The 27,219-nt window shown below is 40.8% G+C and overlaps 1 protein-coding gene across 1 annotated transcript; it reads left to right on the forward strand.

The window, feature by feature from the left end:
* The first annotated feature begins 19,609 nt into the window (after positions 1–19,609).
* tent5bb (terminal nucleotidyltransferase 5Bb) lies at positions 19,610–26,329 on the forward strand. The gene is made up of 2 exons (XM_034545259.1): positions 19,610–20,034; positions 24,677–26,329. The coding sequence occupies exons 1-2, from the start codon at positions 19,891–19,893 to the stop codon at positions 25,697–25,699; spliced, it is 1,167 nt and encodes a 388-aa protein (XP_034401150.1). The 5' UTR covers positions 19,610–19,890; the 3' UTR covers positions 25,700–26,329.
* The last annotated feature ends 890 nt before the right edge of the window (positions 26,330–27,219 follow it).

Genomic DNA, 27,219 nt, shown 5'->3' on the forward strand with positions numbered 1-27,219 from the left:
TTTGTTTTTATAAACAGTGTGTGGTGTAACACATCAAAAAATCAAACCGAGGCAAGAATCAAACAAAACATCTGCACATGTTAAAACGCTCCCGGCACATTTGAATGTGTCTGTTTCATCTAATAGAGACCTTCGTCAGGCATGATCAAACCATCATCATCATCATCATCATCATCATCAATTGGCCCAATCAGAACAGAGCTGAACTGATACTCCAGACAGAGCATGCCTTTATGAAAAGGAACCAGAAGCATCAAGATCAATATAAAATTAGCTTATTAGATAAAAAAGTCAAATATATATCATAAATCACATTAAATGTCTGGAAAAACTATGATCCATAAACTACTATATAATATGCATATAATACATTTTCGGGAATACAGGCATGTTCAGTTTAGCAATAGGCCGACATTTTTATTAATACACATTAAATTCAAGACATATAGAAGATGAGTCGAATATAAATCATAAATCACAAAAAAACATAAAAAAAATGATAATCAAACTACATAGAAAAATACAAAAAGTAGAAAATAGAAAAGTAGAAAAAAAGTAATATATTACTCTGAATACAGGCAGCCTCAGCCCAGCAGTTGTCCAGAATTCGTATTGACATCTACAAAACACAACACAAACAAAAAAGGAAGAACATGGGAATGGTGGATACTACTTTTTGGTATGGTATTTAATATGTAGGTAATAATAAACACATTGGTTTATTGCTAAACTGCACCTGCTTTTATCCCAAAATTAAAAGCAGGTGCCAAAATTATTACATTATTACATGTAATGTAATAATGTAGATTGACAGATCTCGAACGCCCCAGTGATGAATATGTTGTTGTCGTTATATATTGCTTGCTCTGCTTCATGATGGTGATTCGATCATTTCTGACATAGCTCTCTGTTAGATCAAAGAAAATTGCACAATTAAAATTGCAGAGCTTGTAATACAGTGTGTGGATCTTTTGCTTGATTCTTGCCTCAGTTTTTTTTTTTTATGCCACAGAAGTTCTGCAGTTGACCACCAGATGACAGTGATGACCTAAAAACATGGAGCTGCCGTCAGATAATCCATTCACAATCAACCAGTTTCCTAAATACTGTGCAGCATTTTTAGCACTTTCTCCTTCTCACGCATGGATATCAAATTCATATCAAGAAGTTTTCCAGCTTCCAGTTTCATTTCCGTGGGCCGCGGAGCCCACTTTAAATTAGGATCGCAATGTGGACTTAAAAAGTAGAAAGCCTTCATGGCATACAAATGTACAATACAAAGTGTAATAATGTTCCTTGTGGCCTGATTTATCATTTAATCCATGGTTGCAATTTGTGAGGCTATATGTTGTTTGTTTTGCAAAGAAAACCCAAAAGCTTTGCTCAGTGTACCGAATGGACATTAATGTGCCGAAAAGAGGAAACGTTTGAGAAAAAGTAAAGCCTTACAATAACGTTGGCTTGTACAGTAGATGTGAATTCTTGACTAGACTTAAGTCCAACTAATTCAAACAAACGGTATTATAGTTTGAAATCCTTTAAACCCTTCGTTGTTTTATTTATTTTTAAGTGGCAGCACATTCAGCAAACTAAGTATATAATATAACTATAAGAATATGTGTGTTTCTCACCTTTATATCTGTGAAAATACTGTGCCAGATTAAAAGGGATGAAACCAGTTCATCTTCTATTCGATTTGAATGTTGCCAACTTGTGTATTGTATTGATATGTTTTTGTGTTAGTCATCAGAAAAACGTACCCTAATTTGCATATTTTATCTATCAACAGAAAGAACAAGGAACAGAAAGATATATTGACTTTACTCAGCGTGTGGCTGCCTGGAAGACAGGCGTTGTTTATGGGCTGTCTCAGAACATTGTTGTCATCACAAAGGGTGAAGTGTCGCCAACAAACTCAATCAAAAGATTAATACCACTTAAAGCAACATACCTTCATCAGCAGTTGTGTCATATTGTTTGGCAAAGAATACGTAAAGGAAAATATGCTGTTAGTTAGCTTGCACTTTATTTTGTTTCCTTATACTACTCTTGTTCTTAAATGCCCTGAATTGTCTCTCTTTAATATCAGCAAAAAGTTGCATCACCAATGCTTTCCATTTCTGTGGTGCAAACAACTAGCAGAACCTCTTCCGCATTGCCTTAAAGCTGCACTTATCAATACCTTCATAAAACCATGGACCAATAGACAAACAAGGTGTCGCTTGTAGTGATGATCCCAACGAGAAATCTAACTCTACAGTTCACGTAGCTCTTTTAGCTTCTTGTTGTTTTGGCCCCAACGACCACTCAGATAAATCCACTCTGCGCTACTTGCCCAGAACAAAATGACAACATGAACCAGTGAGCAGCTAGCTGGTGATGAGGGAAGATCCAGATATTGTTGTCAGTAGCTGGTGGAGATCAAAAGGGGACTTCAAAAGAATACTAATGTTGTTGCATCTTTGCCAGATATCCAAAGGCAGGATGTATGCTAGCGTAGCAACAGCAGATGTTGTATTTAAAGTGTGTTATGCTAATATCTTGCCCTAAAAACCTTAAAGCCAGCTTTAAATGGAAAGGTCACTTAATGGTTCATTTTACATCTGGCCAAAGGACAACAGTTGAGATTTAGCCATTTGGCTAATACTGGGACAAATAACAACGTGCTTTCTCCTCGAAAAATAAATGACCTCTAAAGGACCTCTGGTAATGCGTCTAAATCTATCAAGAACCTGTGACGCTAAAGTGAGCGTGCTCCATTCATTTCGGAGGCTCTGCGGTAAACCATTGTGCTTATAATCCCTCATTATTAAAACAAACACAGTTTAGGCCTCCATGATGTATCCCTATGTTTGCAGCACAAAAAAACATTCACCTCTTATGACGTCATGCATTATGACTTTTGTTTGTCTAATCAGCCTATGACTAAGAAGTGAGATTATCATACCGCAAAAGAGATAATAATCTGGACACTGGCTTGCCCAAAGTGCACGCAGCAATATATCTTAACAAGCGGCGCTCTCCTGTTGCAATACGCTCTTAGGAATGTAAAAAAAAACTATTATAGATCGCTCCGGGCCAAAAGAGTCCACCGTGTTTAATGAGTTCCTCGGGAAGAACAAGTAAACGTTTATGGGGAACTGCCGCTTAACACCGCTGATCTCCCTTTCCTCGTCCGCTGTGTACGACTGTGTCATGAAAACCCAGCACAGTTGCCAAGGAGATCACCTTCTAAACCCTCTAAAAATCTAAACCCTGCCAGGAATCCGTGTAAAACTGTAAAACCATGACATGCCCAATTGAAAACATCACATGAGCATACAATGCTTCATATCTGCATCAAATAATGAAAGATACAATTTTGAAAAAATAGTTTAGTTTAGTTTATTAACTGGATCCCCATTAGCTGACGCCTTAGTGGACGCTAATCTTCCTGGGGTCCACAGAAAGGACAAAATGGTACATACAAACATGCAAAACGTGAAACAAACAGTTAAAAAATAGTACAAAAAGAATAATAATAAAGAAATAAATAGGCTATTGCAACACAAAGAGTGCGGTAAACAACCAAAGACGAAACTACCCATGTCGACGAGGACGACGTCAAGGTAAGAAAGTCCTCCGTTATCCCCAAAGACAATTGAATACAACTCACAACTATCTCGCGACAATCAAATAGTTCTCAAATTAAATGAGTCGAAGTTTACTGAAATTTGTGTTTTTCACCATGAGCTGACAGCTTCTTTAGTAATATTGTTTTCACAATAAAAAATTTAAAAAAACACCAAATGTTGACAAAGGCAGGCCATATTTCACCTACCCGCTCAACTCCGTTTTTTTCTAGAAATCAGATCCATCTGGCAACAATGCTCTTGTAACCAAAGAAAGAATAGAGTTAAATTCTATTAAATTTTTCAATTCAGTTTATTTTGCATAGCCCAAAATCACAAATTACGAATTTGCCTCAAAGGGCTTTACAATCTGTACACATACGACATCCCAGGAACTCACATCGAATCAGGAAAAACTCCCCAAAAATAACCTTTCACAGGGAAAAAGTGAAGAAACCTTCAGGAGAGCAACAGAGGAGGATCCCTCTCCCCGGATGGACAGAAGCAATAGATGTCATGTGTACAGAATGAACAGAGTTACAGAGTTACAACACATTCTATGAATATGACAGACATTTATGAATAATGAGTAGTAGGCATGGATGGAGGTCTAAAGAAGAATGAGATTGTCTAAAGAATGAGATTGTGAATAAAATTGATTTCCATCACAGGGTGCCAAGGCTGACCTTTGAGGTCAAGGTAAAGAGCCTGGACATCTGTAGGGAGCTTGGAGTCCTGCTCCTTCGTGTGGACAGTAGCCAATCCAAATGTGATTATCAGGATGCCAACTGGATGCCTCCTTGTAGAGTTATTCTGTCACATCCATCTGGAAGGACTCCCCCAGGCTGAGCCAGAACACACGTTAGTGGTTATTCATCACATCTGGACTTAGGAACAGCTGAAATAAGTAGCCGGGCAGCAGCTACTGAGGCCTGCTGCCACCATGTGACGCCAATAAGCAGAAGAAAACGGACAGATAAGACTGTGAAATTACACATATTCATCTGGTCTGCCATGTTATTTGCAAATAGTTTGAGCTGATGGAAAGTGTTTAAAACTCAAAATATAGGGTTTTCAGATTCCAGTGATCCTTTAAAAGTCTTTTTAAATCCTTTAAAGTAACACTCACAGCTCACTGGAAAGCAACACATTGGATGTGAAATTGTAACGTGATAAACTGATTTGCCAGATTCCATAGCTATCATATATTTAATTTCAATCAGAAGCAAATATTTGAAATAGAAGTGTTTTGTATATGTATTTCTGTTGAGAAATGGTGGTGAAGCAGCTGGTGTTAGTAGGACTCTTCCTGTCTGTGTAAGACAGTCAATAGCCAACTTTCCAACTTTCAACTATTTTTGAACCTGAAAGCAATTGGTTTTAAAGCCTTTTGACATGCATGAAAAAACATAGACATACAGTACAGTAAAGGGAAGGACGGGCTTCAATGCAAGTGGGTTAAAAGTCCAACAACTGTAAAATGTCCAACATCTGAAACAAATCCAACATCTGTAAAAAGCACAGCAGCAAGAAGATCTAAAAAAGATGTCAGCTCCGTGTTAAACCCCAGCAGAGCCAGTCGCAGCGCCTGTTTGGTCAGGTGTTTAAACTATACTAATATCATTCAAGCATAAAACCTCTGATTAGTCTTTTAGCAGATGCTTCCGCACGTTTTTTTTTTTTTTTGTATTTGACTGTATGTATTTATTAGAGTGTGAGATTCAGACGGGTTCAATCCAATTCTGAACTTCCTCCAGCAGCGCCGCCTTCTTCAAAAGGAGACGGTTCATTTGTCCAAAGCGTCAACACAGATGTTGGAGAAATTCATCTGCTATGAGAAGATTCGTGAATAGTATTATCCACCGCTGATTTATGACACACTCTTGTCCTTTCAATTTGGGAATCCAAAAAAACAGAGGTGTTGGGTCCTGCTGTCATATTTTTCTGGTTGATATCCAGAGGCAGGCTGCCTGACCGCCGGCAGATGGAAATTGTGGCCACGTGTAAGAACAGCCTGAAAGAGTCAGGCTGTTCTTATGAACTGTGCGTGGCTATACCTGAGAAAAATAATGCACTTAACTGGTATGTATCCCACCAAATCAATTTGTATGTAATCCACTTAAGTATATAGAGCGTCAAACTTCGCATAGAGAGGATGTTCAGACATTCGCCCAGGAGACCGCTTTCCGTGTCTCGTGTATAATCACAAGTAAATGTTGATTCATTTGTTGCATTACTTCGGTACTTAAGTACTCCCGTAGTAGTGTCTTTCGCCTAAAATTCATCAAATTGTTTTCTGTGAAGTTTATTTAGAAAAGATTTTAAGCATTTGACACGTGTTTCTGAACATTCGATAAGAGAATGCACGAAAAAGGATCGACTATCAGAAGAAACCGTTGTATGCGGATACGTAGTATTGGTGGGAGGACCTGTGACCTGTGATTAATAGATGAAAGAGGAAAAAAAGGTGCTACCTCAATTTGAGTTTCAGATACAGGTGCTACTGATTAACCCTCGATTCTCTTTTCTTCAACTTTAACCTGGCTGTCTCCTTCCATACACTATGACAGAATCACCATGTCAGGTTTTTTTGTGGTACAATTAGTATTAACTGTGGGCTGTTTTGCAGTGTGGGCTGGCAGTGCCTCAGCGTGCTCACCACCAACTGTTCAGCCTCCAACGCCTGTGTGGGGTCCGCCAGCGGGATACCCTGCTGAATGAAGTGGGGTCGAGAAATCAGATGCAGCTGCTTGACTTGTTGGGCAAATTAATTGATTTGGCTTTACAGGCAAAAAAAAAGGATTCATTGCAGTTTCCCGGAAAAAAAAAACGAAAACGAAAACAGCCTTCAATATTTGAATCTGGAAAAAATTTAGATGGAGAGTAAAGCATCACTATTACTACTTATCTGGGCAATCAGTAACACGTTTGTTTTAATGGTATGGTAATGGCAATTCTGTTTTTTCCAATCGTTTGTGTGTGGTTTGTGAGTGTGTGTGAATAGATCAGACTTTTAAAGTTATTTATGGTGAATGACCAGTGCCATGTCATTGTCTTGAAGCCCCATTAGGCCAAAACCCTGGTAGTCTAAAGAAATATCCCGAAACGCACATATTGTTCCAGCGGTCCGTGGCTTTGAAAATATAAACGTTTCTTGCAATGACCTGGAGCACATGGCTAATTATTAATGAATGCAAAATTACATCAAATATGGTTATCCTATTAGGGTGAAGGCATGACCTGCCCTACTCTAGTACCTCTGGTTGGCTTACCCTGTTATTCTTACCATGAACCTATCAAATCTGCCTCCTCAGGCCTAACCTAACCAACCCAACCTACGAAGGCAAGAAGTAATAAGAGGCCGAGTGGCAGGTAGAAAAAAAAAATTGGGACAGGCCGATGATGTTATTGTTACAAATTGTCACGTCACCTGCTGAAAAATAAAAGATGCGTATGTAGATAGAGGACATACTGCTGAGCTTGTTTTTGACCTTGGGAGGTACTTGGCAAGGTTGCTGGCCATAAATGCTACAACCAAGAACCAGAAAATAAGACACCTGAAATAGAGCAAAGGACGGCAATTCTGCCAATGAGCTGTGTCGTGCGAGTAAAAATAAAAAAATAATAATAATCAAAGGGCGCTCCACTTGTTATCCATTTTTGACTCCATTCAAGTTAAAATAAGGCAACTGCGTGACACAGTGTTCACCATACTATTAAGAGATAGTGGAACACAGTTGCCGTACCGCTGCCAGGCAGAGAGGGGAAGAAAGGTATGAAGAACTGAAAGTGACCACAATCTTAACAAATATACTACATCTCTGAAATTCTGCTATTTTTCAAAACCTATACCAAAAAAATAAATAGAAAATTCAGTAAAATTAGCAAAAATTCCAATTCATTCTCAGGCAAAATGAGTAAAGTTCGGTGTTTGGAGGTCGGGTCAAAACACAGGAAGCAGTCCAACACTAAAATAGCAGGACAGAAAGTCGGGTGTTGTGGTTGAGGTAGATGCTTTGGCCTTTAATTCATGGCTTTTACCCAGAACACTGTGAGTCAAGTTTTAATTATTACCTCAAGGTTTTGTTGTTTCACCATAACCAAAGCCTCTCCCAACCTTAGCCAAACTTGTTTTAGTTAAGTCTAAGCACAAACATACTCTCGCCCTAGCCATAAATATAGTTGTTTTAGTTGCCCAAACCTGACCCAAAATTTAGCCAGCGTTAATTTACTTGTATGAGCTTTGATTTTAATATAAAAAATCTGGAATTCTACTTCAAAGCATTAAAAGAATAAGTGAAAGAATAATATATATATATATATATATATATATATATATATATATATATTATTAAATTACATAACATAACTTATTTTAGACAACCACATGCCTCTTAAGCTAGCAAGGTTGTGATTGTTTGCTTGTCTCTCTGCACTAGCACTGAGTTATCCCGCTGTACCAAAACAATTACCACCAACACAGTTGTGTGGCGATATTAACATATTTTGTATCTTGTATGTGCCAGTTAGTTATTGAACAGGTAATTTGTCAACACCAAAATGGCAATCCAGTCGACAACATTTCTTTTTGGCATGTACGTTTGTGCGAACCTCAGGATATGCTAAATATCAACGTTTATGAACAAAAAACAGTCATCAATACGTTTCCTACAAACCTTGTATCACGGTTGCAGAAACACACAACAACATGCTGTGGAATGATGGGTTAGATTTAGCCAACAAAACTACTCGGTTAAGGTTAGAAAAAACATCATGGTTTTGTGTTAAAATGATTAGATTACAACAATAAATAAATAACAACTGCCCTCAGCAAGCTTTTCATACGTTACAATGTTATGTAACACGCATAAAGTCGACGTCTACATTTGATTTCACACGGGACATGAACAGTGTTCTAGACAACTATCCTTAGCTGTTTTAAAATTACGGTGAACCAAAGCCTCTCATTATTTATTGCTTGATTATGTGAACCAGATTCATTTGTTACCTCAACAATCAGTATTTGAATTTATTTCTGTGTCAATCATTGTAATTAACACACCCACTGATACACTAATGGATTTGTCCTGTTTCCATGGACATCCTCCTACGAAATGTCCATAAGTGTGCACCACGCCCTCATTTGGTGCACAAATGAAAGTCCAAATATTTTTACCTGGTAGATGTCATGGGGGGAAAAGTATGCACACAAATTTGCACTTCATGAAAATGATATCATATCAGTTTTCCACAAACTCACAGTAAGTGAGGGTTTTTCAACAAAACCTCTTAGTTGGGTTAAGGGAAAAGAGTATGGTTGTCTTTAACTTTACTAAGTAACGACTCACGTGACTAGCGAGTGAAAAAAGGTCAAGGTTTACATTTAGTTTGGTGCATGATGTGGTCTCCTGTGTAAGTCCTGTGTTTTTTTTACCCATTTTGGGCTTAGTGCATTAAAAACATTTTCCCTCACCTGCCTGGCTCTGTAAGAAACACCCCAAGCTACAGCTATTGCCCATATTATCTGCTCATAAGGTTTGTGAGAGTGTACGGAAATCTAAGCCCTAATGAGGGAAGACCACCCCTGAAAGACCCATGCTATGCCATGAAGTCACTTTCCATATGTTAAACCACACAGACGTGTGGTGTAGTGATTACACAAGGAACTGCAATCACCACCATTAATACCACTTTTTAACCACTTGTCTCAGATTCTGATTAAACACATTTATCACAACTGTATTTTCATGGCTAACAAATTGTCCACAGTTGATTAAATCTATCGCACTTTGTGCACACATGGGTGCATTTGAGTTGCATTGAAGGAAGTGTGCTACGTGTCATGTAAGCACACACGTGTTAGTTGCAAGATTTCCTAATTGGTAGAATGATTTAAAACAGATTTAGTTTGTTGAGCGGAGAGAACATTATTCTCTGCACAGACTCGTAGAAGATGTAATCTAGGTTGGGTAGCAATGATTTCGACCAAATACTTGGATTGTCACAGCAAGCCTTCAAAGACCTCTACTTTATCAATCTTGGGACGTATACTGCGCTCTGCCAACATCAAACGGGTGGACTCTGATGAATTTATGTGGCTGTAAAAGAGGCTTTTGGGCTGAGCGTAAACGGCCTCACATCTGTGCTCAATCTACAGTATGCCGTGTAATGAGATCACGAAGCCTTTGTTCTCTCCTAGAGGAGAGAAGGCGCTATGGAGGGGGTCTAAAGATCAGGTAAGCCAGTGTATGTGCCTGTTCTGCAAGTTATAGCTAATGAAAAACATTAGTGCATGGCTATGGAGAATGCGGCTCCGCCACTGAACTGGGTCTTACTGTTGGCCTTTAAACCCTGTAGATGGATCATCAGGACTCAGCTCTGACCAAAGGTTTGGAATCTCCCGCAGATAAAAGCAACGAGTACAGCTGAGTCTGACATACTTTCATACATACACTATACAGCAGCACAGTTGATGTAAAGAGAGGAACCACAACCAGAGCTAAAGAAACATTCACAACCCGTCTTAGCTTTTACATTCGTGTCCAAATGAGACGAAAACAAAGATATCTAACATCTACGATTTGACATACGATCATAACTCAAGCCTTCATTAAAAATGTCAAACTATCACATTTAGAAACCTTTAAGAAATCTTGATTTGTATGTAAACATTCTAAAGAACCTTATAATTACAACTGCAAAGGCCAATCAATGGTTCTGTTCATAACTCCCTGTCAACTTATCACTTTCGCACTTAAGTTTGAAAAGTGTTTAACCGTATCTTTTTACCATGAAGTTATGGAAGTGGTATCTTCCCTCTCATGAAATTCTAACTTGAAGCAGCATCGTTCCCAAACTAATCTTTTAAGGTTCACTGTCTGAATTGTAATGCTACCTTATTTTGGTTTGTTTTTCTGGCTGCTCTCGGTAATTGTGACCTAATCATTTCAAACAGTCCCTGTTCATGTGGTGTTTGTCTCTGGTCCACCCAAACGCAGCGACAGCCTTCTGAATGCAGCTGTTTACATAAAGCTGAGATGCCCTTCAGCACCTTTTCACCGAAGGGCACTCAACGCTTGGGTGGTAGTTCGTCAGCAGTCAGGACGGTGAAGGACTCTGAATCAGTGCTGTGTCCTTTCTAAAGGACCAGCTGTGAATGATACATGGCTCAAGGAAATGCTGAAAGCATGTCTTTTGCAGTCAAGAATAGAAGGAAGATGTTTAGCCCATTTAGAAAAGTGCTGCTTCGTAGCTGTAACAAACCCGAAGGGTCTGTCCTTGAGATTTTTATATAATAGACGTTTGTAGAACTGCTTTTCATCCGGCTGATGCACAAGTCTTGAATCAAGCTCCTATGTGAAACCACATTTAAATAAGACCAAGATATTGAACATCCATGAGTAACACACACTGTGTTGACTCCGAGACAAGGCCAACACTTTGAGGGGTTGAAACCAAGGCAGGGCGAGACCGAGTCAAGACCAGACCAGTGTGATTCCCACAATACGTGACAAACTCACTTCATTTCAACCAGGAGAGACTTCATTTCAATCAGGAGAGACTTATTTAAAGTTTAACAATAATCTATTACAATTTTGTGTATACGAATAGTGCAAAGTCTTTGCCGATTGACTCCATCCTGAATTAGGATAAGCAAAGGGTAGTGCTGCCGATATCTGCAAAGGCAGAATCCCCCCCTGGAGCCCAGACACTGGTGGTGGTGTAGAAGAAGAGAGTTGAATGATGAATGAGGAGCAGGACTGATGCTGACTGGAGGAGCCAGTCACCAGGGGGTGGTGATGCTGAGGTCAGATAAGGCATCATCCCAACTGCAGTCCAGACACTGGTGGTGGTGGTGGTGATGGTGAAGGGTGTTGATGCAATCCGATGGTGAATGAGGAGCGTGACTGTGATGCTGACTGGAGGTGACCGGGGTGAAGGAGGGTTGCATCCGATTGTGCTGACATGACAACTGAGAGCAGCAGAGAGGAGAACATTTGTTTAAGTTTGAGGGATAGAGTAATCACAGGGTGAGAGAGACTATGAATAAAAAAGAGTGTAAAAAGAGTCTTCCTGACTCAGCTTCCGCTAAGCTTCATATAAAATGTGGATCATGCAATAAATACGCAGGCTGCAAATTGAGCTGATAGATCCACATTCCTATAAAAGCACCCACAGAAAACAAATGAAGATTCCTCTTCTTTCACCTCTTGTATTGCCATATACAGTATACTATATAGAGCAATGTGAGAAATGTCTTGATAATTATAATCAAAACCTTATTTCACTTTGTAAAAAGGGGTGGATATTGGACTTACGTTCATCTGGTGACCAGAAGCACAACTCTGCACTTGTAATCTTCATGGACACCAACAACTCTTATACACAAACTCTGTGTCTTGGATGATGGTAAAAATCCAGAGGCGGGTTCTGAAAACCATAACATTGTGGCTGAACTGGTAATGATTACATTGCTCCACTTATCGCTATAAAACTAATCCCTTCTGAATAGGCTTGTAATCTGAGAGAAATCCCACAAAGCCAGTGGGCTGGGGAGTTGCAAAAATGTAAACCCCACCGGTGGATTCAATATCCAACCCCCAGGTGGTGTTTTTTTGGGAACAGGGTGTAAATCCCAACACAAGCCACATCGTATCCCCTGGAGATGGACCAGCTGCTTCAAAGGGCCGAACGAGCTGAGCACGCATCAGCCTCCAGCATCAGCTACTCAACACCGGGGTGGAGGTGGAGCTGCGATGCTTCTAACTGGACCAGTTTGTTGTTTGACGTCACAGAGAAAATGGCTTTACCCCTCATGGAGCATTCGTTATTTTTTTTACTGCCATTACGCCTCATAAAGCACGTTTTTATCGCGTGTCGTGTGAACTCCAAGCGAGGGGAACTCTGTGTGTGCATGTTTGTCCCTTTTTTAATTCATCTGATTTTGGTGCATGTTAAAATACAATAATGTTACTTGATGTTAAATGTAATTCAACATGTGATGTTTTTGTGATATGTTTCTAAGATGCCCCACATACTTTTGAGCTGGTTATCTGATTTGGGTAAAATAAAGTAGAACCATCTACTTTACAACAAAACATTCAAATGTTCTTGGATGATAAGCCATCTATTTAGTGCTCATGATAAGCACCACTCTTCTTTCTTTTAATTGGAGTGATACATTTTGTCTTATAATCGTCCAAATCATAACTCTCGAGGGAAAACCTGCACTGCTGCTTGCATTTAATGTGCAATGCAACATATGTGCCTGTTATGTGACCTCCTTTTGGAACAGTTCGAGCTGGGAGGACACCGTGTTCTGCTGCGCTGTCCCAGAGCTAAATGGAGAGAGATTTATTGTGACAAGTATCTATCTGCACTGAGGTCAAATACAGTTGAAAAATAATCTCAATGATCAGTGTAATTAACAAACTAAAGCAAGCTACGTTTAAACAAATACAAAATATGGTTGTGCAGATATTAGAACCGAACTGGGATTTAAACGTTAGAGACTTTGTGTCTTAAGAAGAGTCAGTGATCTGTACATTGGAGTAATTCAATAATTTAGTGACATATAATAAACACAAACTGTCTGTGAATCACGTGAGGCTGAACACACTTAAAAAAGTTATTTCTGTAAGCCGCCTAAGAACAACTTGTCCAGCTTGTTGCTATTTTTCTATTGCTGTTTTTCACTAATGGAAGCGACGGAGCTAATAAGCGTTGTAGGAAGATGACGTCCCAATTCTCATATTTTATCTCCTTTGATTGGTACATTTTCAGTGGGCAAATAACCAGACAGGAAGCTGTTGAGATGCTGAATTTGAGTTTTAACTCTGTTCCCCCACACAGTGATACTGATAATGATATCAATCAACTTCTCCTGCTCAACACTGTTCTGTATAGTCAATCTCAGTATCCAGCTACACTTTCTTAGTTAACCTGGGCTTCCCCAAAAAGGTATAAAGAATGACAAAGTCCACGTTGGAAGGAGGTTGATCTAAACCTTGGACCGTAAGCCAGGAGAATAAATTCAGTACTTAAGTAAAGCCACTTCTTTAGGTATTTTAACCCATACTGCAATCCATTCCATAACCTAACCAAGATGTTTCCTGTGAAGACGGAAATTTTTTTTTTTTAAAAGACTGCATGCAAGTAACCAACATGTGTTGCTGGACATTAGGAAAACGCATACAATTGAAGAAACAACTTTTTGCATGATATCATTTGAACCATTGCATGTATTTTGTTTCAGTAGCTACGTGCTTTGTTTTTTAAATTTCTATTTTCATTTTAATACATTTCTATTTTAACCACAGGGAGGCAACAAAGACAAAACATTTCAAATTCAACCCTTTAAACATTTCAGATGAGTTACAAATGAGTTTACTCGTTACTCACTGGTGTAGCTTTAGACACTTAGTGGGCTATAAACTTTAAACAAATTAAAAAAGGGTGGTACAAGAGCAGCAGCTAAAGCAAAAATAGGTAAAAGAATGGTCAGATAATCAGTTTATTGATGTTTTGCCACTGGATTTCCTGTGAACATAAAATCAAGTTTATTTTACAAGGTTATTTGTGAGGTTCTGGTCTGGTGAGGTGAGGTGACAGACTTAAACACAAACAACAGTACATAATGAGGTAGAGGACAGCTGATTCCAGGTTAATGGTACATGTGGTCTGGTACAACACTGCTTGATGTCAACATATTGATGAAATGATTGACAAACCATATTTTGGACCTATTTTGGAGATTACATATGAGGGGATCTCAGTTTTGCCATGTGGTCTTATCAACCCAGTCCCCTTGCAGTTTGTAGTCACGAAATGCAATCTGATGGTTTTATGTACAGGGACACGGATTGTCAATTGTCGCTCAGCACAAAAACGAAGGCAGGGGAGAGTCAATTAGGATAGTTTTCAGAGCTATGTGTCGTGACGCAGCATTAAATATTGAGAAAGACTAATTGGGTGGCCAACCTGTTCTCATTTCAGAGGCGTGAAGTAACGCAGGCATCAGGAATTTTTTCCGATGAGTTTGCTCCAAAGGGCAATAAGAAAACAAGTAACACATTTGAGCTAAAGGATACAAACTGTGTCCAAATGTATTTATATCACAGAGACTTCCATTGTTCATAGCAGAAACATCGTGCTTGGACAAATGTCAATGAAATATCATCGAAGGTTAAAGCAGTCTGAGAAAGAAGTGTCAAATATGTACACACCTTAGCTTACTGGGACAAGACTGGTTGTGTCTCTTACTTCAAATAACGAGTAAACAACAATATACAATGAGCCAAATGCTAACTTATCCTACATAATAGATTTTGTCTTGTGGACTTGGTTACAGTAACAGTGTGAATTTAAGAAGAAAGCTTGTGTGACATATTTTATTATCGCAAAACAGGAAAAGTGTAGCAATGTCTTTTACTTCTGTGATCCTTTTATTTGACATTTATCCTTTTATCCTTTTTATTTGACATTTATAGATTGAAAGACAGAAAGCTGCCCATCTTTTTGGTTGTAATATTTCTGTCAGACTGGCGACAAAGCTTGGTTGTGGTTTGATTTAAGACATGTTGTTAAATAGCTTGGTATTGGAGCATGATATCCATTTGGTTTCCTCATTTAGTTTTCCCCAGATTCAATGTTGCATAACCCCCCCTCTCATCACAAGCTGAAGGACTACTTTTTAAAAACGTGGCACCTTTTAGTATACTGTAGATACACTCGTTTGAAACATAATTACTTGTAGCAGACCTGAGGCCTTACAGCTGGTTCATCTTAAAAGAATACACTGTTGGCTTGGGATGTTTTAGCCCATTAGCTACAAATGACATACACTACACATTACTGCTAAACATCTTGTGAAGCAAAGCAATGGCTTTTAGTTTGATTCCCCACCATCCAGGCTTTGCAATAATATCCCTCAGGTAAATAAAACTCAACGCGCAGTGACTTCAAACATTTATCACATTTCACAAATATTGCCCTTATGACTGTATGATGTGATCCCTCGGTGGTGCATTTTGGGATGCTCTGAATTAAGAGCCCGTGACGTGCGGTGAAGTTCGTGGCTGGTGAAGCGCTGATTTACAAATATATAAACCCAATAGAGGAGCTTAAATCGCCATTCAATTGGCAGCTTGCACATTGACTACTGGTTGTTTTTCATATCAGCTCGACTAAATGTTACATTTACAGAGGTCCTATAGTTTCCATGCTGAGATGAACACACATCCTGCTGAGGTGCAGTTGAGTGACAGCGTGTTAGGGATGAAATTAAACTGGTTGGTATTCACTCTCTGAGCCTCAGAGATAAAACTGCGTATGTCTGGTCATAGGCTTTTTATGAATTAATTTATGTCAGTATGACTACATCATGATATGCAGGGCAGTGGAAATGGAAATGCTAATATAAATGTTATGTGAGAAATCACACTGAATGTCAAGGTGCTAATAGCTGGAATCCGTCTGACAAGATAAGTACACCAGTTGCAGTTAGCATTCATTGCATGTGACAAAAGGCTAGCTTGAAATGTCACTGTTTAACCTGCCAACACTGTTATGCTATTGTAGTTCAGCGGCGTGTGTGTGTGTGTGATGTGTGTGCGCGTGTGCGTGCTCGAGACTTTAACACATTCTTTCCTTTCAGGGGAAGAAGGTCATAGTGGAAAAGAAAAGGCATGGAGTTACATAAAAGTGACGCGCTTTCCCTTTTAGGCTCGCAAACACACTATGTAACACAGCGTAATCCTCGTTTGAATGCGCGCATGTCATCGTTTAACAGGGGCCGACCTCTGGTTTCATTTGGTATAAAAATTCATTATCATATCAAATAACAATTAAAAGCATGACTCATTTTTCCGTCTAAAGGCAAATCCAATCAAGGTTTCCAAAACCCCCCCGGTTTGGTTTCATGATTTCGCTGTATGGCAAGGCAAGATGATGCCAATATACTGTCTAAAGATAATTGAATATGTTTACTTTTGAAATCAATTGAATGTGGCATGCAAAATAAATATACTTTAAATCTTTAGAGAGAGCCGCACCTGCACAGGTGTTAGCTTTGATACAAACCAGAGGTCAACGACCCAGCACTGGTCGAAAACATGGCGTCACTATATTTAGTACTCCCTGTCCTACTATTGTTACAGCCGTCTCTGGACTAACTGCCACCCTTTGACATTTAAACTAATGGGTTTAACCACCGAATGTCTAATGCAAAAAACAGGCAATTCACTGCAATAATTGCTTTTCAGTGGCCGGAAGGCGTGTTCGCATATTTCATGATGACGTTTTTTTGTAACAAAGGTCTAGGAGTCACAGGACTCTGCATACTGATTGGCTGCGGGTATTCTCCGGCCGCACTAAATGATGTTTTAGGTGTAGGGAAAGACCAATGGTTTGGGTTAATTTAAATACCTGCATTGTCGTGATGACAAAACCTGTGGCGTTGATTTTTGTTTAGTATTTAACCCAGTTGTCTCCTATGTCCTCCTCCCTACAAGGAAGTTGTGACTTATTCTAAAAGTTAAACTATCCCTAACTTTGATTTTGGCTGCACTTTGATGCAAAATCAAAGCGGTTCTACTGTATCAGCTTTCCCCAGACATTGCATGGCAGCTCACCGCCGCTGCTCTGGTGTGTTTTCGGTGTTTGGGTTTGAGGGAGACGGTGTTTCCTGAAAGGGGAACACCACCTAAATTAAGAATTCCAATATGTTATTTCCATGGTCTAGAAATGTTCAATCGATACTTGTGAACATGGGCTGCTCTCTCTCAACGGGTAATCTATACCGTCTTTCATAATTAATTGTCATGGAGCAAATCCAGACTTTATATTTGATGACATCATACTCTTGGACAGTCATCGACCATAGGAAGAACATTAATTCATTTTTTGGGCGTGGTTTCCCCTTTTAGGCCCACTAAAATAGAAATGTTAAATACTAAATGAAAATCTTCGAGATTGCAACTTTAAATATAATATATAAAATATAAATAACAAATAGGTGAATGCAGAGAGTCCTCAACATACTGCAATTGTAAGTCAAGACATTTTCCAGTCCCTGGAGCTAGAATGTTAAAATAATTCTAAACGTGCAAGAAACCCTGAGGGACACATTTTATTTTAGAAACACAAAACGGCTTATTTGAATTTACCAATGAGGCATGATGACAAGACCGAGGAAAATAGACTTCCCTAAACTAATCAGGCCTTAAAAGACTCTTTCCATTTCTCCTGAGATTTTGTAATGATAGCTTTAGTCGATGAAAGTAATCATCTGATTGGAATTTCTTTCCTCATAATAACCTGGATGGTTGGATGGAAATTCACAGTACCGTAAAAGATTTTGTACTTCACCAAGCACATGCAAAAAAACAAAAACCTTTCATAAACAATGTGGTTTGACATTATGTGAAGATGGACACCAGTTTCAATTCTGGGGACAAAGTTGAGCTGATGACAGACGAAGTGCCTTGTTCTCAGCCGCCGTCCTATCATTGCTTTATTGTGTTTGGTTGTCTGGTTGGACTTCCCAGACATTTTGTGAAGACATTTACGGTCCCAAGAGAATGAATCTTACTGACTATGGTGAGCATCTGACCTATCAAATATCACCACCATTGGGCGGACCTTTTAAGATTCTTGGATGGATTTCCATGACTGTTTTTTCATACATTCAAGGTCCCTTCAAACTGAATCTTCGTGAGTTTGTTGACTCCCTGACCATCGTCCAATTTGACCAGCAGGTCAAACTTTCCCAAGAAACTTCGGACCGTCACTTCATCCATCAAACAATTTCAAGTCCTCAAACTTACATGACAAAAATACACCATTTGTCCACATGCCACGTAGAATGACATCGGCATGCCAATGGTCAACAGGGAGCATTGGACAATGGGTCTGCGCCTTCCAAAACTATTACATATGTTACACTTTTGAAAAAGAAGCCCCTTTGAGAATGTGCCATCACTGTGGTTAGTGAGCACTAAATGATGTTTTAGGTGTAGGGAAAGACCAATGGTTTGGGTTAATTTAAATACTTTGCTATGGTAAGGGCACCTGCATTGTCGTGATGACAAAACCTGTGGCGTTGATTTTTGTTTAGTATTCAACCCAGTTGTCTCCTATGTCCTCCTCCCTACAAGGAAGTTGTGACTTGCCTCCTTTGCCAACTGCCATCTGGCCTTGATGGAAAAAGGCAAACAGGCTTTCTGAACTGTAGGTCCTTTTAAAGTATAGTTCAAGCGATGACATCTAATTATTTGAGCTACACTCAAACGATCCCGACAAATTACCTTACCTGAGGGTGTGAGTGTTAAAATTAACTTTCTGGTATTTTTTAATGATGGCAGTGTGAGCCCCCCCCCCCCCCCCACACACACACACACACAATTTATGATGTGTCGTTTGTGTAACTGTTGAGTACATGGATTTTTTTTAGTATAATAAATGTATTTTCTAAACATAGACAAGAAACTCAAAACACAGTTGGAACAGGTAATTCAACCGGGACACGTTATTGGAGCACTAAGTGTTTAAACACTTAACGAGAACTAGGTTGCTTAACTAGTAATTACCATATTTCCTACACTCCTTAAACCTCTCCTCTGACGCATGGGAAGCACGCGTGTGCCTGTTGATGTGCGCAAATGTGCGTGGTGCGCGCGTGTGTGTGTGCATGCGTGTGTGTTTGTATGTGTGTGCGCGCGCACGTGTGCACGTGTGCGTGCATGCTGATTGTAGTCCTCTGTATGTTGAAGCGTCCATGAATCTCAGTCCAGCCAATGGGGAGGCTCCTGTTAATCCCAGCTCGCTAAAAGGCCGGTGTGAGTGCAGCTCCGAGGAGGGAGTCAGTGCAGACAGAGAGAGAGAGAGAGAGAGAGAGAGAGAGAGAGAGAGAGAGAGAGAGAGAGAGAGAGAGAGAGAGAGAGAGAGAGAGAGAGAGAGAGAGAGAGAGAGAGAGAGAGAGAGAGAGAGAGAGAGAGAGAGAGAGAGAGAGAGAGAGAGAGAGAGAGAGAGAGAGAGAGAGAGATTCTGCTTTGGAGATGTCCGATATTTCACTCCCTTTTCCCATCACTTCATTGCATTTGGGAGGTTTGTAAACACCCTGAAGAGGAGACCCAGCGAGCTGCCGTCCGTGTTTTCCACAGTTATCCTAACATCAACGGAGGGGATCGCCGCGCTTCAAGTTTCAGCCTACACGCACACAGACGCACGCACGCACACACCACACACACTCCGCAAGGACATCCCGTTCAGTCCGGTCGTCATGTCCTCCGCCGAGAGTCGGCGGGTCAGCGTGCTGTCTTGGGATCAGGTGCAGCGGTTAGACTCCATCCTGGGGGAGAGCGTCCCGATCCACGGCCGAGGGAACTTCCCCACGCTGTCCGTGCAGCCCCGGCAGATCGTCCAGGTGAGGCCACGGGCTATCCGACTGTCTTTTTTTTAATGGGGTGTTGAACGTATAGCATAAAAGTTAAACATTAAGTCTCGTGGCAGAAGTGGTAAAGGAGGGGAATACAAAATAATAATACTTTGCTTTTACTGCGGTTTGTGTAATAAATCATCCCCACAAGGTATGCAAACGTCACGCATAACTGTTTTCATTGGCGCTTCTTCCCCATGGGAGAGATTAATGTGTAATATACTTTTAGGGTTTCTATGGATTCAGCGTGAGGATACAGGTGTCTGCAAATCACGAGTGTTTCAATTCAATCGTCAATAATGTAAAAAGAAGGGGGAAACAAACAAACCTAGTTAACAGTAATATGAGAGCTTGAAGTAATTGAGACCCTCACGACCCAAAACACGAACGGACAAAGCGACAAATGCACACAGATATATGAAGTTAAATAAAATAGCATTTAAGTTTCACATCATCATCAAGATATTAAAATCAGCTGACACCGATTATATGTATGGTGATCCTGAGCAGGCTTTTCGACTGGACTTCTAGAAAATTCTAAAATTAACTCTCTGACTCTCTCTCTCTCTCTCTCTCTCTCTCTCTCTCTCTCTCTCTCTATCTCTCTGACTCATACTGTACACTGCCACTGTTTTTACAGAGTGGTAAGGATCTGTGGCTGCTAGTTAAAAAGACCTGTAATCAGTTTAGATGATCCAACACTAAGACTGCAGTCTTTTTAAATGTTCATATTCACGAGCAACAGATAGTGATCTAGTTTATTTAGTAGAAATGAAACTTACTGCCTGGGTTGCAATTTCCCTGGACATCATTTAAAAGTCTGTGCATGGCGCGTCCAGGTTCATATTTCACTCGAGTGATTCATATTTTCTGTGGCGATCCTTTGGGGGAAGAAAGAAACCCTCACACATAAACATTTCAAGGGCCTCTATAATCCAGGAGGCCCCTAATATCGCCACTGCTGCATTTCCTTCATTAGACAATTCTGGAGCGTGCAGTTTACAATGAAGGTAACTTAAATCATCTCTACTGTCTGGTGCCTGAGCCAACTATAACCAATAAAGAGCCATTACTACCATTCTAAATATGACATGAAATACCATTAGCACAATGCACCGTCGGTATAAAGCGGTTGGAAAAGCCTGCACTGCATCACCATGCAATGAAACTATTTTTTACAAACATAATGGCGGACGCCATGTTCGCTGTCATGGAATATGTCAAGTCTCTGCAAGTTGATTTTTGTACCATATGGCCATGAAGGGAAACCAATGGCTGCCTGGAAGGAAAATCACACTGTGATCTAAACCACTCTGATATGTTTTGGAAAAACGGTTGACAGTAATGTGAGGCATGTGTGATTCATGGTAAATGAGTTAAAACATGCAAAACCGCCAGTCTGCTCCCTTTTTTCTTTTCAAATCATTTTTTATGTAATTTATTTTTAGCCTACGCACCAGACGGAGCCGTCTACCTGAGACGGCTCTTGTCGTCACACACTGGGTAAGGTGACCAAGCTATCACTCTCAATGGTGGGTTTGTCTCAGGGCCACATAACATTTTTTTTTTTAAAGTCTGGGTATGTGTGAGCCATGGGAGCAGGGCAGGAAGACTTTTACTGTTACTGACACCTCCGTGCTCTCCATTTAAATAAATCTACTGAGACCGTATGGTACCCGGTAGCATCATAGCACATGATGAAGAACACAGCTATCTGGTGTGGGGGTGGAGCTATGGAAGCTAATGTGTTTCTCTTGGCATGCACAAAGTGGTTTGTCTCTTATTCCGGCTCGGCAGGTTATTTAAACTGGATGGGTTTTAACTACTGGAAGCAGTTCTTCACTTTCCCGGATGGTCAAGAGCGGCCTGGAGTTGAGGCAGATTGTGAGTGGTGGATTAGTGCCTGTAATAACACTGGGCTTGTGGGTCAGGCTTGACAATGTATCACTGTGGTAAGTGAAGACCAGTCGCCTGACACCACAGTGGCCGTCGCCAGACTGTAAACCAACTCCTCACTAGGCTATTGTTGTGACTGAGCAACATGAAGACACCACATGCTCCAGATAGGAGGTAGCATTCAGTTTATACTTTAGAAACAGTTTGCTTTACATTTTTACTGGCTTTTAATTAATCATTTTGCATCCAATAGCATATCTCCGGCTTGTTTGTCTGTTGATGAAGTTGGAGTTTTTTTTTAATGCCAAAGTAGTGGTCAATAGTGCTCATTCTTAGTTTAAAATGACACTTTCCATCACTTCCTGTGTGCCGGCGTTGGCAGTTACCATTGACGTACAGTAACAGGCGCAGCAAAACGTTTTGTCTCACCTTTTCCTCAAATGTGAACACTTAAATTAAGATAAGACGTCCATTTGACAAATACGGATATGATTTCAATGCTGCGTTGCGTAACATACGATACCTAATTTAGGCAGCTCTTGAGCTGGTCGCAGTTTCACCAATATAAATGGATAGTAGCTTGATTTTACTATCAGATCTCAAGATGCTATCAAAGGTACAGGGTGTATAAGGAGGGCTATTCTTACCATAGCTTTCACTCGCACCAGTTTTATCTTACATGGCTGGCTCAAAATCCTAACTCCAAGATATTAAAATGTTTGTGAACCCTTGAAGCAGATCCTCCAACCTCCATCTCAATAGCATCATGTTTCAGTCCACCTGATCTGAGCATAAAGGTGAAATGACCACCCGTGCATTGGAAATTCAAGGAAACCTTTTAAATCAGAGAGGAAAAACCATTTCATCCCCAGCTGCTTGCAAAGCTACCGTGCTATGCATTGGCTGGGTTAGTTTTGGAGTGAAGACGAAGGTCAGGGACTCGTAACTCCTTATTTGCTGTCGCCGTATCCTTTGGCACAGGGATCCTCTGACTCACCGCCCAGAGCTCTCATTGGTGTCCAGGGGACTATGGGCTGGTAAATGACTGGGTCATTTCAACCCGACATTATAAAAAGACGCATTCAGGCCGCAGTTTAAATGAAACACTGAAAGGAAAGTACTGAGACTGGTCTAGGGGAGGAGAGTGGAGAGGCGGCTATGTGTCGCCAAGGCGTCGACACCAGACAGTCTGGTGTGTTTTTAGCGGCTCTTTTTACAAGGCCTTTTTTGCTCGAACGTTGGCGGAAGTGTCTCCCCCTCGCTCAGCTCACCAGGTGCTGGTGCGTCATGTGGGAAATGCACTGGCACTGGATAACGGGGGTGGTAGAGCTGTGCTTCCTCATGCTGCTCCTCTTCGATACCCCCGGACAGGCAGATCATGGGAGTGCTGTGAACTCGGACCAATGTTTTTTTAAGTATGCGGTCAGAGCAAATAATGCTGTGGGTTTCCCTCGCAGCATAGTTACAAATAATCCACGCGTGTGTGTGTGTGTGTGTGTGTGTGTGTGTGTGTGTGTGTGTGTGTGTCTAATCTCGCTTTATAAAAGCATTTGACCTTTTCTCATTGGATTGTGGAGTTGTATGGTGTCTTTGCTTAGTGTTAGCTTGCTGGTAAACTTTCAGATCAACTTTGTGGTCAAGATATGCATTGTAATATGTTTATTTTCTATTATAGCCTTTGAGTTTTAAAGAAATCATTTAATATTTTTTGGAAATACACCAATGTGCTTGTTAGATGAGAATATTGCAACTAATTACATGGCCTGCATGAATTTCAAGAGTTTTATATAAAGAAATTGTCTTGGCATTGCATCACAAAGGTTGTCATGGTGTAGTGGGACATCTTGCATTTTAAAATCTTGAGGTCTAAAATAAATTCTAATAGGATTACCTGGCTGGATAGATGTCCACCTGCTAAGATTGATAGCTGGGAGGACTGCAGCAGATCCCTATGGCTCAGCAAGAGTTTCACAACAGACAGCTGTGCTTTGGATTTCTTCCGATTTGGCCTTGTTTGGATGTCTTTATCATGGTGCCATTTGAGTCATGCAACAGACAGGAAGCATAAACATCTCAGCTGTCTATAGCTCAGTAATTTTCCCAAGCATCGCAGCAGTGCATGTGTTCCAATAACCAGATAAACCTTCGCCAAAGAGTGTTTATGTGACTGCAAAGGGATCGCGTTCACTCAATGTGGTCACAGGGCCCAAAGTTTAAAAGTTCAGTCTCTTACAGTAGAGATGCATTGACTTGTCACTTTACACAGCTTATATCTCTTGTATTGATGTTGCTTCTGAGGAGATGAGTTTTCTAAATCGGTTATGCAACTCTTTAGATGAAATGAAAAAAGGCGAGACCTGTGTAACTAGGTATCTATTTTTAATACCGTGTGAAAGATACACATTTTATAGTTTATTAAGACCAAACTTGTGAAGTTTTAATTTGGTGTTTTTTTTTCTTTTTGTTCTGCCATCAAATTAATGAGATGTCCAGGAAAGTTTATTGAATTCAACCTTCACAATAAAATGCATACTCAACAGGAGTTTTCCCCACTTCATTCTTTATGACATTGAAATTACGGCACTTGAGATTCTTTTTATTTTAAGCAGCAAGGAGAAAGCTGCTCCTTTCTTGCATGTTTATACTTGTATTTACTGCGTTAGCCTCTTCTGATGGTTTGCTTTTTGTGGATACCCATCATTCAATTTCTCCTCCCTGTCTGTGTAATTTTCAGGTGGTCAGGGCTCGACTGGAGGAGCGGGGCGTGGTGGTAAGCGACGTGAAGCTGAACGGCTCAGCGGCCAGCCACGTGCTTCACCAGGACAATGGCCTCGGCTACAAAGACCTGGACCTGATCTTTGGCCTGAGTCTGACTGATGACAAAACCTTCCGGGTGGTGAAGGACGTGGTTCTGGACTGCCTGGTGGACTTCTTGCCGGAAGGGGTGTGCAGGGAGCGAATCACCGCCATCGCCCTGAAGGAAGCGTACGTGCAGAAACTGGTGAAGGTTTGCAAAGAGACGGACCGGTGGAGCCTCATCTCGCTGTCCAACAACACCGGCAAGAACGTGGAGCTGAAGTTTGTGGACTCCCTGAGAAGGCCCTTTGAGTTCAGCGTTGACTCCTTCCAGATCACTCTGGACTCCCTGCTGCTCTTCGACCGCTGCTCGGAGACGGCCATGTCCGAGAGCTTCCACCCCACGGTGCAGGGAGAGAGCATGTACGGGGACTTCGAGGAAGCTCTGGGCCACCTTCGCACCAGGACTATTGCCACCCGCAACCCGGAAGAGATCCGCGGCGGCGGGCTGCTCAAGTACTGCCACCTGCTGGTGCGCGGCTTCCATCCGTCCTCCGAGACGCAGATGAAGCAGATGCAGCGCTACATGTGCTCGCGCTTCTTCATCGACTTCCCCGACATAAACGTGCAGCACCGGAAACTGGAGACGTATCTGCAGAACCACTTTGCGGGCATGGAGCACAAGCGCTACGAGTTCCTGGTGACGCTGAGGCGAGTGGTGGACGAGAGCACCGTGTGCCTGATGGGACACGAGCGCCGACAGACGCTGGCACTTATTTCCGCCCTGGCGCTGCGCGTGATGGCCGAACAGAACGCTATCCCGGCTCTGTCCAACATCACCTGCTACTACCAGCCCGCCGCCTACGTCCGAGACGTCAACTTCAGCAATTATTACGTGGCACAAGTTCAGTCACACTTGGCTACGTGGAACTCTTATCAAACGTGGCTGCCTTGCAGCTGAGCGGCGACTTTTAGGATGCGAGGAGCGCTTTCCGATATAACTTCACGTTTATGAAAGCTGAGCATTCATTCGAGCGCTCTATGCCTCTGTAGCAATGTGGCTTTTTTTGGTTTGGGGCCTATCGTGAACAAAAAGGAATGAATGTCTTTTTTTTTTTTTTTGCCAAATCTTATATCAAAACCAGTCCACTAAGTTATATTGATTAATACTGCTGTTAAAAAAAAAAAGAAAAGAAAAAAAAAAGAAATCTAATTTGAGCCATTATAACTTTTTTATTCTGTTGTCATTTCATAACTAATGTGGACATGTATGGAAAAAAAATATGAAGGGTTGATATGTGACGGAGGAACTTTGACAGGTCTGTTTCTTGTCTGATGGAGACTTGCAATGGGTCTTTAAATTAAATGTAAATACTTAAACCAGTTTTTTTTTTTGTTCTATCTGTGGTTTCAAGTGACCAGTTTAGAAAAGGACCAAAGAAAAACGTTCCTGTGTAGCATGACAAATAGACTATGTGGTTCCAAGTGCCTGAAACTGACCAACTGTCTTTATAGCATTTCCTCTGTAATAATTGTTTTTGGAAACTTTTTTTTGTATTATCCTGGTTACTTTACATTTTTATATCCAGGGTCAGGGTATTTGTTTTTTGAAATCATTAAAATATATATATTAAAAAAAATTTAATGATATGGTAAATTGGTCTTTCTTTCAGTAAAAAAAAAAGAGAAAAAAAGCATCTTGGAGGTGATGAGGACAAACTGTTCTAATATGCACCGATTGACTCATCAGTCTGGGGATTTGCGTCATGAATGCATACTCTCTGTCTCAGTAACTGTGTCTCTAAAGATCTCCCTCAGTCAATCTTTCACTATCTGTCGCGATCACACACAAACTCCTCCAGTGTGTTGTCTGTTCCATCAGCCAGACACAAACACTTACTTGTTCAAACTCTGCCCGCCCCCCCAGAAACAGATTCCTCTGAGCCTCAGCATATACATTAGCCACTTCCTTCCACTTGTGCATCTGACAAGGGGTTTCCTTGGCCTCATTCAGAAAGGAGAGATTACTGCTGCTGCTGCTGGTCTTGGCTGGCTTGAGCTCTGAGGGGGCAGCTGAGGACCAGGTGGTGAAACGGGACTGCAAGCTCCTCAGCGCATTCCAGCATTCACTTCCTGGATGATCAAAACGGATCAGTATTTCATCCTTATTTGGATCAAACTTTTCTCCTCTGACATTTCATCCTAATTACTTGTGCATGTGGGAGGACTTCCTGTGATTTAATAGAGCATGAGATGGCATGGAGCTGGGACACACCTGCTTACTATTGTTTTTAAACAAAAAACGTTTTATTCGACAACGTGCTCAGCTGTAGCGCTCACTTATTTCTTTATAATAGTTAATTTGGAAGGATGTGATGGAGGGGGAGATATAAATGCATCAAGGGAATATATTCTCTCCCTGTGTTCGCTGTCAGACTTGTCTCCAAAATGCTACAGAAACACTTGAGGGAACATAGGTCA

This window comes from Cyclopterus lumpus, chromosome 11 (assembly GCF_009769545.1).
Source record: "Cyclopterus lumpus isolate fCycLum1 chromosome 11, fCycLum1.pri, whole genome shotgun sequence".
Lineage (NCBI taxonomy): Eukaryota > Metazoa > Chordata > Actinopteri > Perciformes > Cyclopteridae > Cyclopterus > Cyclopterus lumpus.

Excerpts from the sequence above, each read along its gene's own strand:
- tent5bb (XM_034545259.1), top strand. The coding sequence starts at position 19,891 with ATGTCCTCCGCCGAGAGTCGGCGGGTCAGCGTGCTGTCTTGGGATCAG. Across the intron at positions 20,035-24,676 it reads AGCCCCGGCAGATCGTCCAG|GTGGTCAGGGCTCGACTGGA; the intron begins GTGAGGCCACGG and ends TGTAATTTTCAG.